Genomic DNA, 16,056 nt, shown 5'->3' with positions numbered 1-16,056 from the left:
TCGTGGTTAGGATTTCGTGACAGGTATTTTTTTTCTTGTTTTTCTCACAGTTGACTGACTACATCATCCAACTCGATATCAACTCAAGGACAATCCTGCGTAGTATGACATTCTCGGACTTACTGCTGATTCCAAATGGCGTCGTTCAGATTCATAAGCTATATACGGTTTCCAACAAATCGCCACATCTTCGCAACCACCCTCGCAAACGATGGCTTTCGCTACGACTCGGTTTTTGACCATGTCCGTTGTGACTTTTGTAAAGTCATCTTCCGTGACTGGACAAAAGGCCACAAGGGTGCACACGATGCGCACAGTTCGAGATGCGTGCGGAAATCCAATCATCCCTCCGTAGGCACATGCTCTACACCAGCTGCCATCCCGTTTGAAAAGATCCAGTCTGTTCGTTTTCCGGTTTTGCATTCCATCGAGCCAGAAGATGCTGTGATCGGCGGCAAACTACAGCAGCTGCTCTTCCCGTACCTGAATGAAAATCTTGGGATTTCGACTGAAACTGATGGCCAGGATCTGAAACGCAAAGAAGCCTCTCTTCAAGATGTGCAAGAGAAAACAAACACAAAGACCCAGCTCTTCCGCGATGACGATGACAACAGGACACATTTTCAAATCAGCGGAGGAAAAAGGAGGGTTCTTCCTGCTTGGCTTTTTCAACTTGGTGCACAGAATCTGCCACCAGTCCATGTCTACACGTTGGGTGCCGCCCCGGAAGTGGAAGAAGAAGAGCAGCTTGGACAAGGTCAAGGCCAGGACCGGGAACAAGGCCAAGGACAACAACCAGGACCAGGTAAGATTTGCTTCTTCTTCATCTATCTTCTTTCTTTTTCTCGCTATTCTTTCCCGGCTCTACTCTTTATTTATCTCTTCTTTTAGCATTGTTTAGAAATCAAATTTCAAAATAAGTTTACAAAAATATGTCTGTAGCTGTGTTTGTGCTAAGTTAGCTTCAAAGGTTCGACATATATATGTCGTGCCGAAATCACGGAATTGCCGAATTCGCGGAATCGGCAACATTTTTGCCCATTTCGCGTAATCGGCAAAACGCTGCCTATTACGCGAAATCGGCAGCGTTTTGCCGAAAATGCGTAAAGGCTCCTAAAAATTTTCCATTTCGCAAAAGTGACAGCCAGTCTGTTACTTTTTTTGTCACCAGATCATTGCATTAACATGAATTTACCTCCCTATTTTGGTTTTGATGGTCTGTGTTGGTCTGTGTCAAGCATAACTCTGGTAATGCACGAAAACTACACTTTTTGCAATAACTTGCCATAACTTATCAATTATTGCAACATTTATCCATTCGAGTATCTAGCTGTCTAAGTGTGATGATATCCTAGGCATTTGATAACTTTAAAGCCAAAAACGGGCTGCCGATTTCGCAAAATCGGCACATTTTACAAGCCTTTCCGCGTTTTCGGCAAAACGCTGCCGATTTCGCGTAATGGGCAGCGTTTTGCCGATTACGTGAAATAGGCAAACATTTTGCCGATTTCGCGAATTCGACAATTACGTGAATTCGGCACGACATATATAAGCTTGTGCTTGAGTACGGGTCCACATGACCTCTTTGTGCTATTAATAAAACGGGCCTGTATCAACCAACCAGGAAGCGACCAAGGTGACCAGGAACAGGGACAAGACCAAGAACAAGAACAGGGGCAAGAACAAGGACAGGAGACAGAAGGACAGCAACAACAACCGGAAGATGGAACAGATATCACTACCGCCAACGAACCTCTATCAATGCGTTCAGAGAGGCTTCGCTACGCGTCATTCCATGGGGTACCACAAGGGAGAATCCAGGACTGGCCAAGGCGTCTGTCTGCCAAAGGCTACGTCTACGACGTTGAGCACGACAGCATCACATGCTTCTACTGTCATTGCGGGCCAGGCGGACACCATGGCCACTGCGAATGGGAACGCTGCAACATCCCCTTCGAGTCGACCAGTTTTCCCCCAGCTGAGCCAAGAGACGCACTGATCTCAATGGGGGCAACTCTGAGACAGAGACGGGGAACTGCGCGCAGTTTTGACACCACGGAGACAGAACAGATGACGCCTTTGGATGGCCAGTCAGCCACCTCTGACTTTGCGGAAGAGACGGGGGATGCTTCTGCAACGACTGGGTTCTATCCTGGTAAGTACTGGTAGCATACTTATGCAAATACGCATCATATGTATATCTTTTATATATCTTTTTCGAAGATTAAGCAATGCGGCCATTTCCTCAAACGGTATATCTTTACAAATATGTATAATGTTTTTCACACAAAAACACGCAGCCTGCTAGCTAACCAGGAGCATTTGCTTGAATTCGTGCCATAATTGTTATTCTTTCATAACGATATTATCACTTAGTTGAATTAAATCGTGTTTGAACTAACTGCTCTCTCAAAAACGTGGGTTTGTCATTTCGCCCTAAAAATATGCAACATTTTCCAACATTTGCTTTTTGTTATATTTAGTCAAGTTTTGACTAAATATTTTAACATCGAGGGGGAATCGAAACGAGGGTTGTGGTGTATGTGCGTGTGTGTGTGTGTGTGTGTGTGTGTGTGTGTGTGTGTGTGTGTGTGTGTCTGTGTGTGTGTGTGTGTGTGTAGAGCGATTCAGACTAAACTACTGGACCGATCTTTATGAAATTTGACATGAGAGTTCCTGGGTATGAAATCCCCGAACGTTTTTTTCATTTTTTTGATAAATGTCTTTGATGACGTCATATCCGGCTTTTCGTGAAAGTTGAGGCGGCACTGTCACGCCCTCATTTTTTAACCAAATTGGTTGAAAATTTGGTCAAGTAATCTTCGACGAAGCCCGGACTTCGGTATTGCATTTCAGCTTGGTGGCTTAAAAATTAATTAATGACTTTGGTCATTAAAAATCGGAAAATTGTAAAAAAAAATAAAAATTTATAAAACGATCCAAATTTACGTTTACCTTATTCTCCATCATTTGCTGATTCCAAAAACATATAAATATGTTATATTCGGATTAAAAACAAGCTGTGAAAATTAAATATATAAAAATTATTATCAATTTTTTTTTTTCGAAATCAATTTAAAAACACTTTCATCTTATTCCTTGTCGGTTCCTGATTCCAAAAACATATACATATGATATGTTTGGATTAAAAACACGCTCAGAAAGTTAAAACGAAGAGAGGTACAGAAAAGCGTGCTATCCTTCTTAGCGCAACTACTACCCCGCTCTTCTTGTCAATTTCACTGCCTTTGCCATGAGCGGTGGACTCAGTTTCATTCTGTGAGTTCGACAGCTACTTGACTAAATATTGTATTTTCGCCTTACGCGACTTGTTATATTTAGTCAAGTTTTGACTAAATAATTTAACATAGAGGGGGGAATCGAGACGAGGGTCGTGGTGTATGTGTATGTGTGTGTGTGTGTGTGTGTGTGTGTGTGTGTGTGTGTGTGTGTGTGTCTGTCTTTCTGTGTGTGTGTGTAGAGCGATTCAGACCAAACTACTGGACCGATCTTTATGAAATTTGACATGAGAGTTCCTGGGATTGATATCCCCGAATGTTTTTTTCATTTTTTTGATAAATGTCTTTGATGACGTCATATCCGGCTTTTCGTGAAAGTTGAGGCGGCACTGTCACGCCCTCATTTTTCACCCAAATTGGTTGAAATTTTGGTCAAGTAATCTTCGACGAAGCTCGGACTTCGGTATTGCATTTCAGCTTGGTGGCTTAAAAATTAATCAATGACTTTGGTCATTAAAAATCGGAAAATTGTAAAAAAAAATAGAAATTTATAAAACGATCCAAATTTACGTTCATCTTATTCTCCATCATTTTCTGATTCCAAAAACATATAAATATGTTATATTTGGATTAAAAACAAGCTCTGAAAATTAAATATATAAAAATTATTATCAAAATTAAATTGTCCAAATCAATTTAAAAACACTTTCATCTTATTCCTTGTCGGTTCCTGATTCCAAAAACATATACATATGATATGTTTGGATTAAAAACACGCTCAGAAAGTTAAAACAAAGAGAGGTACAGAAAAGCGTGCTATCCTTCTTAGCGCAACTACTACCCCGCTCTTCTTGTCAATTTCACTGCCTTTGCCATGAGCGGTCGACTGACGATGCTACGAGTATACGGTCTTGCTGAAAAATGGCATTGCGTTCAGTTTCATTCTGTGAGTTCGACAGCTACTTGACTAAATATTGTATTTTCGCCTTACGCGACTTGTTTATATTACAAAGTTTACTACAAATATGTTGCCTTCATTGTATGTTTTAGTGGGATCAACTCTGGAGAGACGACCACCAACCCGCGCGTCCACGGGAACTCGACAGCTTCATTTGTCTGTCCTTCAGAAACAGACTGACCCTTCTCAACATTCCTACAGTCCCCCAGTGAGTTTGATTTAAGATGTGACTCGAACTCATGTGCAGGTGGAAGGGGGGGGGGAGGATTTGTTCTTGGTTTTGTTTGCCATTCTATTATTGCTGACATTCCCATGGGTGTCGTGTTTGGTATATTTTAGAGCACTCAGTGGTATAGCTAACAAACTCGTCACCATGATCTGGTAGTATACTGTCTGCAAATTACAGAGATCCCGCAAATGATTCTCGTTACTGAGCTGCAGACGGTCACGATCACTCAGCTCGTATTTTGCATAATAACAGATGTCCTCATTCAACATGCTCACAATCCATGCTGGACATGCATTTCCTTTGTTTCACTATTGTCCAAGAGGGAGTGACAGATTCAGAACTTAGAGAAATTATATAAGCTTATTAGAGCAGTTTCCTGACGTAAACTTCTCAAGAAAGATGGAACCTAACGTACTGGTCGACTTTATTCTACCACCGGTAAACAGGGCCGGACTAGGTAAGTTCTAGGGGGGGGGGGGGGGGGGTTACAGATGGGGGTCCAGGGGGCGAAGCCTTCTTGGTGGGGGTTGCAAGGGGCTTCGTCCCCTTGAAGCTGAACGTTGTTTGATGTTTCTGGAGGGAAAGGAAGCCTCTCCTTGAACGAAAAAGGTAAATTCAAAATGAAGAAGAATTGAGATTGTAAGGACTCATACTTTTCATCACAAAAATCGTTGAAGATGCAACCCCCCCCCCCCCCCCCCCCCCCCCAAAAAAGCGTTTGGGAGGTACATGCTTTTGCCAGGGGGGGTTGCGCAACCCCTGTAACCCCCCCCCCCCCCCTAGTCCGGCCCTGGGTAAACAATGCATCTCCATTGTCTGTACAAATGGCCGAGCGGTGAAGATATAGCATAGCGGGTTTTTTTACTTTCACGTTCAGACAAGCGTTTACAATAATTATTCAATAAGCTTGCTTAGTTATTTTGCATGGTGAATGATCCCGTGGTGCCTAATGAGATCCGTCTTTTACAGGGAAGTCTGACCACAGGGTTCAAGTGTGCCAACTGTAAGGAGAACCCAGCCACCCTTCAAGTCCCGTCTTGTGGTCACGTGGTCTGCCCCAGCTGCCTCGACCCGGGGCAAAGGGTCATCTGTCCACTCTGCCGTGCAGACACTCGCCACACCTAAACTACACATCAAAGACCGCATCAACTGAGGAGGGGGGAGGGGGGGGGGGCAAGGAGAAATCTTCAAGTTGAAAGCGATGCCTTCATCATACCGCAGTGGGGTATACTGCGTCAAACACCAGCCTGTTGTGAACGCAGGACTGTCTAAGGTTCTCACTGTAACCCCCGGAACGTAGACAAGGTCTGATACGGAGTCTCTTGGTCTTTTTGTTTCCTTGTTGTTTTGTTGCGGATCGATTGAGAGACTCAAATATTGCTTGAAGATTGACTCGTTTCAAGGGGTTTCTACTTTCGCTGTCTAATTTCTGCCTTCCCGATCCAGTCGATTTCATATCTTCTAAAATCTCTTTACAAGATACAAGATACAAGATACAAGAAATTTTATTGTCCTCATCAATACAAGGAAATTTGGCATGTGTGTGGCAAGACATAATACACTGATACATAGACATTTACAAAATACAACTGAAGTTCAATATCAGCACACCCTTACGCAAACATACCCACTACTTCAGACACACAGACACTACGCAACCCACAATTCACCCAGCCATACAACTCCACATGCACTTACTCATTCATGCAGCACTCTAGCACCCGGCCATGCACAACTCACACACTGGAACCTTTGTACGGCTACATATTGCATTATAACACCCGCACAAACATTACAACCTGAAACATCGTACTAGATCTACAACTAACAAGCATACATCCACTATCACATATATATAGCAGATAAACAGTCGTCAAACATTTCACTCTTACACCCCCCCCCCCCCCCCCCCGCCAATCACACGTCCTCTACTCTACCATCGTTCACACCCACTACACATCACCTGTAGTCCAACAGGTTTAAGGCAATAGCTTGTTTCGTCATATCCAGCATTATTGTAAAGGTTTAGTATTATATAGTGTAAGTGTGTAGATTGATTTGCTTTTTACATGGCTTTTAGTCTGATTTTTGAAGGTAAACTGTTGTATGGATTATTTCGGATAAATATATAACTGCTAACAGCTTGAACTTGTGCTCATAGCTCTTTTTTTCTTTCTTATTTTTTTTACATTTGGTCAGCTAAGTGGTTTTATGATAATGTATTCTTATTTAAATGGCTAGTTAGAGGATGAACATTTTCATTTGAAGTCGATTATGTATTTATGGATTGTTGAGCTATAACAGGGGCATCATTTGTGTAATGAGCTTATTTTAATCCAGAAAATAGTAGCCTTTTAACTTGTTAGTAGATTCATTCAGAACACAACTTCGGGTGTTCAAACCGCATTGGAAAGAAAATGACACTTACATTTCGTTTCTTGCTTTTCGGAACACCGGGTGTTCAATTCCTTAACATTGTAAGTGTCAAACATCTTTCCATAGTGTAAGGCACATAATTATCATGAACAGTTTGTGTTTTAAGTTTTTAAAATTCGATGAACACTTTTTACTTAAACGGAAAACTGTAAAGTATACACCTGTGTAGAGACGTTTGGGGATATAAATGTTTGGTCCAACTGTAAGCTTTTGTGCTTTTCAATGTTAAACGAACTCGGTAAGCTCGGTTCTTATAACAAAAATGAAAAATACAGGTGTTTCAGTATTCAACTAAATTAGTTTGGTGAATATTCTAGTTACGGTAGCCGAGTGTGACTTTATTCATTTTAACAAGAAATACTGCTTTTTGAAATGCTCACGAATTCAGTTTTAAATAAATCAAAGCGGATGCTTTTGCTTTTCTTGTTTTTGTCTGCTATTGTTGTTTGTTTGGGTAGAATTAAAGTTGTTTTTAAACGTCTAAATACTTATGAAAATAAGCACTTAAACACAAGACTCACAATTTAATATATATTTGTTCTTGCGTTTGATCTGCAATCAAATGGCACATAACAACGACGACAACGATAATGATGGTAAAGATGAAGACGACAGTACCAGTGTTTGATCACTTACCTCTCCTTCTTCACCGATCTTGGTTGTTACTTTGTTAAAAACCGGCTTAAGTCAAGTTGTAGCGCTACAGTCACGGAAAGCAGGTGCCTTTACACTGACACACATGGCAGTGAACTACTTTCACTAGCCTACCATGGCTGGGAGCGGCGCGCTTTGTACATGTACAGTCTTACCTTCCTGCTAAACAGGCTGTCTAGTCATTCAGTCGTCAGTACATAATATTATAATAAACACGGACTAAAACGCATAAACACACAGATAGAACACACACTCACACACACACACACACACACACACACACACACACACACACACACACAAACAAACAAACAAACTGTCACGATTTAGTGACATGGATTGGAGATAAGAACACTCTGTCGAGTGCCTATCTCCAATTGTGATGGGAAGCGCCTGTGCTTGAGTCGGGGTGACAGTATGAAACCGCTGACAAAGCATAGCGAACCACGGGGATTTCGTTTTGCAGGGGTTCCACGAGGGTGATTTTGCTTGCTTGGCAAAATCGACTGTGACTGAACTGGATACGGGACACGTGGAGTCACGTGATGTCTTCAAGGTTGTTTGGGGAAGACATGAGAGTACAGTTGAACACAGAGCAGCGACAGAAAAGGATCGTTTTCTCCATCCTAAAGTTAGATGGTCTTCTACACTTGGTGACATATTATTTTAGGTCAGAGTGCCGTTCTGCATGGTACAGTAGGGCTTTATGGAACTACAAGGAGAGAAACCCTTTTCGCTGTGTTACCTGTGCAGGCAACGAGGTTGCCGGGTTTTTGATTCTTGGCTGAGCGTTTTTTTTTTTTTATCCCACGCATAAAGTAATTCAGCAAGAAGGGGATGGCGGTATTGTCGTCGACGGACGTGAGCCATTCAAAAGGGAGCGGATTCGCTTAAAGGAGAGCTACTTACATTAGGCTGTTGAGGTAATAAATCATTATTTAACGCTGTTGACGAGTCTGTGTTTGTGGAATGAAATACTCTCTGTTGTTCTTTTCAGGTTAGCGCATAATTTGCTCTTTGTGACGCTAAAATACTAATCTATACATGTTTTTTGCAGATATGGAGAGAAGGAAGGAAAATAGCTGATTTGTTGTTTTAAAAGTTTGTTTGTGCAGGCCCACGTGCTCTATGAAATATGTAAAGGTGACATGTTTGAAGGTGGAGGTTCAAGGGTTGCGTGGCATGTTTAGTGCACCGATGCTTTTTTTTGCAGCCTTTCTACGCTACGTGACTGACCTATCTACTTATCTGCCGACTACGTGTCTTTGCGGGTATGCTGTAACCGGGTCATCGCTGTTGGTGTCTTGCTGTTTTTTCTGCTACTGCTGCGGGGATAACCGGAGAGGCCGTCACCGTCTGCAGGGGTCTTCCGGCAGGCAGTGACGTCACCTACAGGACCACCCTTTATTTCCAGCAGTGGAGTGAGGCGCCTGACTTCCCCACGATTCCCTGCTTCGTTCCACGCCAACCGGCACTCCAATCGACGAAGCAGTAGTAGGGAAGAACTATTTACAGGACGTCCACTCGTAGCAGAAAGCTAAGTGCACCGTGCTATTGCGCCCTTTTCCACCAAGTCATCCTTTATTATCTGTGATTGCATTATGGAGTGGTAACAACGTGAGGGTGTGACACCTGCTTAAACTAGCGCTTTTGACTGAACAGTATATTTCCTATCTATACACGGGATCAGCGTGTTATTATCATTTTCTAAACTTTAACTGGCATTTTTTGTCAGTGACCACTTGTTTACGTTTTGAACGTAAGAACATCTTTTGGAGTGAAGTCTCGAGGGAGGTGGCGTGATAATATATAAACAGGCGTCTGAAACTTATACTTTTGTTGATTCTATTTGTTTGTATGACTGCAAGAGTGGATCGTGGGGTGGTTAGTTAGTTAGTAGTAACTAACCGTTCATAATCACCTTTTGTGATATATTGAAACGTGACACAAACAAACAAACAAACAAACAAACAACAAACACACACACGCGCGCGCGTGCAAGGATGTTCATACATGCGCACGCCGACACAAAGACTGGTTCTACATGAGACGACGTTGCCATAACATATATTTTCACTTTTCTTCCTTTAAGGCGAAATTACTACATTTAGTCAAGCTGTCGAACTCACGGGATGAAACTGAACGCACTGTATTTATTCACTAAGACAGTACACGGGGGATAACCGGTCAAAGGCCGAACAGAAGCCGAAGGCCGCTCATGACACGTGTGAAGGCAAGTTTTGTCTGTTTTCTAGGTATTGTTTGATTTATGTCGGGATTTAAGGTAAGCTACTGATTCAGCGATGACTAAATTTGTTTCTCGATGCATAAAAAGTCAGGGAGCGATTGATATTTGCCCGTAAATAGCCTTCAAAGCTGAAAATGTCCGCGATCGAGCACCGGAAATGGCTGTTCGATGGGTTTTGCAAGTAGAAATGTGCTTTATTTCACCAAATCAGCTCGTATTTGGTGTGGGTACGGGATTGTAGAGGACGAAGGAGTCATAAGAGGTGCAAAGAAGTGCTATTTGGGAGTAGAATAAATCTTCCGAGACAGTAGACAAGAGAAGGTCATATTTGAGAGATGCGCGTAGGCCGATTGTCTTTCCGACAAGCGAATGATACAGCAGATTAATCATTCGTTTTGACCAGAAACCTAGTCTCTAGTTTTTATGAATGAGTTTTTTAATTAAAACAATCACGAGAACTCTCTCGCTTAGCCTAATGGCTGTTCGATGGGTTTCGCAAGTAGAAATGTGCTTTATTTCACCAAATCAGCTCGTATTTGACATCGGTTTGGTATATATATATATATTTTCTAATCCTACCGCGAACTGGATAGCAGACGCGGCACGACTGTTGCACCACACTTTGAAGGGGATATGTGCACGTTAAAGATCCCACGATTGACAAAAGGGTCTTTCCTGGCAAAAATTGCTTAGGCACAGTTAATAATTGTCTACCTATACCCGTGTGACTTGGAATAATAGGCCGTGAAAGGTAAATATGCGCCGAAATGGCTGCAATTACTGGCCGTATAAAATTTCATCTCACACGGCATCACTGCAGAGCGCCTAGAACTGTACCCACGGAATATGCGCGATATAAGCCTCATTGATTGATTGATTGAAGTAATCCCACACTTTGAAGTAAATTACTTCAAAGTGTGGGGATGTGCCCCACACTTTGAAGTAAACCCATTTTTTACTTCAAAGTGTGGGGGGATCTTCCCACACTTTGAAGTAAACTCAGTTTTTGAGTCACTTGAGAAAAAGTGACTCTATGTAATCGGTCAGTGTTAGTCTGTCCGGCCGGCCGTCCGGCCGGCCGTCCGGCCGGCCGTCCGTAGACACCACCTTAACGTTGGACTTTTCTCGGAAACTATCAAAGCGATCCGGCTCATATTTTGTTTAGTCGTGACCTCCAATGACCTCTACACTTTAACGATGGTTTCGTTGACCTTTGACCTTTTTCAAGGTCACAGGTCAGCGTCAAAGGAAAAATTAGACATTTTATATCTTTGACAAAGTTCATCGGATGTGATTGAAACTTTGTAGGATTATTCTTTACATCAAAGTATTTACATCTGTAGCCTTTTACGAACGTTATCAGAAAAACAAGGGAGATAACTAGCCTTTTCTGTTCGGCAACACACAACTTAACGTTGGGCTTTTCTCGGAAACTATAAAAGTGACCGGGCTCAAATTTTATGTGAACGTGACTCCCAGTGACCTCTACACTTTGACGTCTGCTTTGGTGACCTTTGACCTTTTTCAAGGTCACAGGTATGTCTTGAAGGAAAAAAATTGAAATATCATATCTCTGAAACTATTCATCGGATTTGATTCAAACTTTATAGGATTATTCTTTACATCAAATTATTTACATCTGTATTGTGTTGTGAATAGCAATTTCTTCCTGTCCATCTGATGCCTCATATAATATTCAGAACTGCGAAAGTGACTCGATCGAGCGTTTGCTCTTCTTGTTACTTCAAAGTGTGGGGGGATCTTCCCACACTTTGAAGTAACTTACTTCAAAGCGTGGGACTTTTGCATCGCCTGTTTGAGCCTGATGATTTTGTCCAAAAAAATGGCAAAGTCTTTTGGATGAGTGAACAGAAAAAGGGAGCGAGCCAAGAAACGATGTTTGTTATCAGGCTTTAAGCAATGTCCCATTGTTGAGTGTGACGAAAACTCGTGGTGACGATTTTAAAACATGTTGGGTCACGCATGGTCCAACCTTACATGGTCCAACCTTACATGGTCCAACCTTACATGGTCCAACCTTACATGGTCCAATCTTACATGGTCCAATCTGACATGGTCCAACCTTACATGGTCCAATCTTACATGGTCCAATCTTGCATGGTCCAACCTTACATGGTCCAACCTTACATGGTCCAACCTTGCATGGTCCAACCTTGCTTGGTCCAACCTTACATGGTCCAACCTTACATGGTCCAATATCACATGGTCCAACCTTACATGGTCCAATCTTACATGGTCCAATCTTACATGGTCTAACCTTACATGTCCAACCTTACATGGTCCAATCTTACATGGTCCAACCTTACATGGTCCAATCTTACATGGTCCAATATTACATGGTCCAACCTTACATGGTGCAACCTTACATGGTCAAACCTTACATGGTCCAATCTTACATGGTCTAATCTTACATGGTCCAATCTTACATGGTCCAATAATATATATATGGACCATGTAAGATTGGACCATGTAAGGTTGGACCATGTAAGGTTGGACCATGTAAGATTGGACCATGCGTGACCCAACATGTTTTAAAATCGTCACCACGAGTTTTCGTCACACTCAACAATGGGACATTGCTTAAAGCCTGATAACAAACATCACTATGTTTCTTGGCTCGCTCACTTTTTCTGTTCACTCATCCAAAAGACTGCCATTTGTTTTGACAAAATCATCAGGCTCAAACAGGCGATGCAAAAGTCCCACGCTTTAAAGTAAGTTACTTCAAAGTGTGGGAAGATCCCCCCACACTTTGAAGTAAAAACTGAGTTTACTTCAAAGTGTGGGAAGATCCCCCCACACTTTGAAGTAAAAAATGGGTTTACTTCAAAGTGTGGGGCACATCCCCACACTTTGAAGTAATTTACTTCAAAGTGTGGGATTACTTCAAAGTGTGGTGCAACAGTCGTGCCGCGTCTGCTATCCAGTTCGCGGTAGGATTAGAAAATATATATATATACCAAACCGATGTCAAATACGAGCTGATTTGGTGAAATAAAGCACATTTCTACTTGCGAAACCCATCGAACAGCCATTAGGCTAAGCGAGAGAGTTCTCGTGATTGTTTTAAACTCATTCATAAAAACTAGAGACTAGGTTTCTGGTCAAAACGAATGATTAATCTGCTGTATCATTCGCTTGTCGGAAAGACAATCGGCCTACGCGCATCTCTCAAATATGACCTTCTCTTGTCTACTGTCTCGGAAGATTTATTCTACTCCCAAATAGCACTTCTTTGCACCTCTTATGACTCCTTCGTCCTCTAGAATCCCGTACCCACACCAAATACGAACTGATTTGGTGAAATAAAGCACATTTCTACTTGCAAAACCCATCGAACAGCCATTTCCGGTGCTCGATCGCGGACATTTTCAGCTTTGAAGGCTATTTACGGGCAAATATCAATCGCTCCCTGACTTTTTATGCATCGAGAAACAAATTTAGTCATCGCTGAATCAGTAGCTTATCTTAAATCCCGACATAAATCAAACAATACCTAGAAAACAGACAAAACTTGCCTTCACACGTGTCATGAGCGGCCTTCGGCTTCTGTTCGGCCTTTGACAGGTTATCCCCCGTGCAGTACAGCTTCGTCAATCCCCGCGTGTAGGAAATCGCTCACCTTCCACGTGCAAAACGTAGTGATATTGACACGCCAGATTAGCGCGGTAGCGTATTGTGCTAAGCAGGAAAGCGCGCTTTTCTGTATTCTTGTTAACTTTCTGAGCTTGTTTTGAATACAACCTATCATATCTATATGTTTTGGGAATCAGGAAATGATCACGAATAAGATAACATCATTTTTGGATCGATTTCTTACATTTTAATCGTAAGACTAATTATTCTGTTTTCGTTAATTCTGATCACATTTTAAGAGTAAACATGACATATGTATATATTTTTAGATTCAGAATGTGATGAAAAATACGATGCAATCAATTTTAAATCTGTTTGCGACAAAAAATCGATTTTAATGACAACTTTAATGAGCAAACTCATTAATTAAATTTTAAGCCTCTAAGCTGAAATGCAATACCAAAGTCCGGGCTTCGTCGAAGATTACTTGACCAAAATTTCAACCAATTTGGTTGAAAAATGAGAGCGTGACAGTGCCGCCTCAACTTTCACGAAAAGCCGGATATGACGTCATCAAAGACATTTATCAAAAAAATGAAAAACGTCTGGGGATATCATACCCAGGAACTCTCATGTAAAATTTCATAAAGATCGGTCCAGTAGTTTACTCTGAATCGCTCCACACACACACACACACCACACACACACACAAACCCACACACACACACACACACACACACACATACACCACCACGACCCTCGTCTCGATTCCCCCCTCTACGTTAAAACATTTAGTCAAAACTTGACTAAATGTAAAAACAAAACAACTGCATACGCTGGTAAAATCCTGGTTTGTATACGTACAAAGATTCAATATTTCTGCAACCCTCCTGCCATCAACATTGCTTTTGGATTCATAAATCGAAGAAACTTTAATTAAATATTATTGGGCAAGAAACTGTTATGTTACTTTACATAAACATGTACATCAACACACGCCTCGCACAAGATGGTAGTTTATATGGTCATTTACAAGGGAAGGAATGCACTTTCAAGGATTCGGTTTCACGCACATACACACACGCGCGCGCGACGAGCGCCAAGCACACATGCACACAAACACGCACACGGAAATAGAAAGACAGAGAGGGTCCCAATAGAACTTTTAACTAGTTCTTTGTGCCGAAAGATAGACAGACTGACAGACGGACAGTGAGACAGACAGACAGAAGAGAGACGGACAGAATGGTAGAATGACAGACAGACAGAAATGGCGGTCCTGAAGACAGGAACCCATTTTTACATTTAGTCAAGTTTTGACTAAATGTTTTAACATAGAGGGGGAATCGAGACGAGGGTCGTGGTGTATGTGTGTGTGTGTGTGTGTGTGTGTGTGAGTCTTTGTATGTGTGTGTGTGTGTGTGTGTGTGTGTGTGTGTGTCTGTGTGTGTCTGTGTCTGTGTGTGTGTGTGTGTGTGTGTGTGTAGAGTGATTCAGAGTAAACTACTAAACCGATCTTTATGAAATTTTACATGAGAGTTCCTGGGCATGATATCCTCAGATGGTTTTTTCATTTCTTTGATAAATGTCTTTGATGACGTCATATCCGGCTTTTTGTAAAAGTTGAGGCGGCACTGTCACACCCTCATTTTTCAATAAAATTGATCAAAATGTTGGCCAGGCAATCTTCGACGAAGGCCGGACTATGGTATTGCATTTCAGCATGGAGGCTTAAAAATTAATCAATGACTTTGGTCATTAAAAATCTGAAAATTGTAATAAATGGTTTTTTTATAAAACGATTCAAAATTACGTTCATCTTATTTTTCATCATTTTCTGATTCCAAAAACATATAAATATGTATATTGGGATTAAAAACAAGCTCTGAAAATTAAAAATATAAAAAGTATGATTAAAATTAAATTTTCAAAATCGATGTAAAAACAATTTCATCTTATTCCTTGTCGGTTCCTGATTCCAAAAACATATAGATATGATATGTTTGGATTAAAAACACGCTCAGAAAGTTAAAACGAAGAGAGGTACAGAAAAGCGTGCTATGGTGCAATGGTGCAATAACAGTGTTTGGCCTTCTGAGCTGAATGATTGCTTGTCCTATTGCACTGATATAATGTTAGGTAACCTTGAAAGAAATACATGTACGTATCCACTAACAAATGCACAGATTAATAAATAAACGCAACGTAAGTAGGTGAAGCTGAACATGGAAAAAAACTTATTACCTAACAGTCACATGCACGATCCACGTTGTTCTCAATGGACATAATTTCACAAGGCACATAGGCAAAGACTGAATCTGCAATCGCCTAACAATCATTATAATGCGAGCAGTGAAATGCGCCCCTGGGAAACAAACAAATATATCTATACATAGATGAGACCAATAAACTGCTTACGCCATGCTGATTAAGCTATGTGTGATGCTATTGAATAGTTTCCTTGGGTAGCTTGTGAAAAACTGTCCCTCCGAAAACTAAAATAAAATGTACGATATTTCGGACTCATCGCATGGTTTTTTCCCGGCCAACTCGATTAGATGTGTGCAGGCACACTGAAATGAATCAACTGCACCTAAAATGAATTTTATAGCAATTACTTCGCACACATCCAAACGCTTCCCAGCCTATTAAGCAAGTGTTGTTCACAATCTCGCTCATCAGCACTTGAGGGCTA

The 16,056-nt window shown here is 41.4% G+C and overlaps 2 protein-coding genes across 4 annotated transcripts in view; one reads left to right on the top strand and one right to left on the bottom strand.

Moving 5' to 3' along the window:
• The window catches only part of LOC138961557 (baculoviral IAP repeat-containing protein 3-like), a 76,110-nt gene that overhangs the window by 21,021 nt on the left and 39,033 nt on the right, over positions 1–16,056 (bottom strand). The gene's annotated exons all lie outside the window — the stretch shown is intronic.
• LOC138961556 (uncharacterized) lies at positions 59–7,272 on the top strand. The gene is made up of 4 exons (XM_070333215.1): positions 59–805; positions 1,625–2,155; positions 4,290–4,405; positions 5,396–7,272. Exons 1-4 carry the CDS (start codon positions 136–138, stop codon positions 5,549–5,551), a joined length of 1,473 nt encoding a protein of 490 aa, XP_070189316.1. The 5' UTR covers positions 59–135; the 3' UTR covers positions 5,552–7,272.

The sequence above is a fragment of the Littorina saxatilis genome, linkage group LG3 (assembly GCF_037325665.1).
Source record: "Littorina saxatilis isolate snail1 linkage group LG3, US_GU_Lsax_2.0, whole genome shotgun sequence".
NCBI classification, from domain to species: Eukaryota; Metazoa; Mollusca; class Gastropoda; order Littorinimorpha; family Littorinidae; genus Littorina; species Littorina saxatilis.
This window is presented reverse-complemented; position numbering and strand designations above follow the sequence as displayed.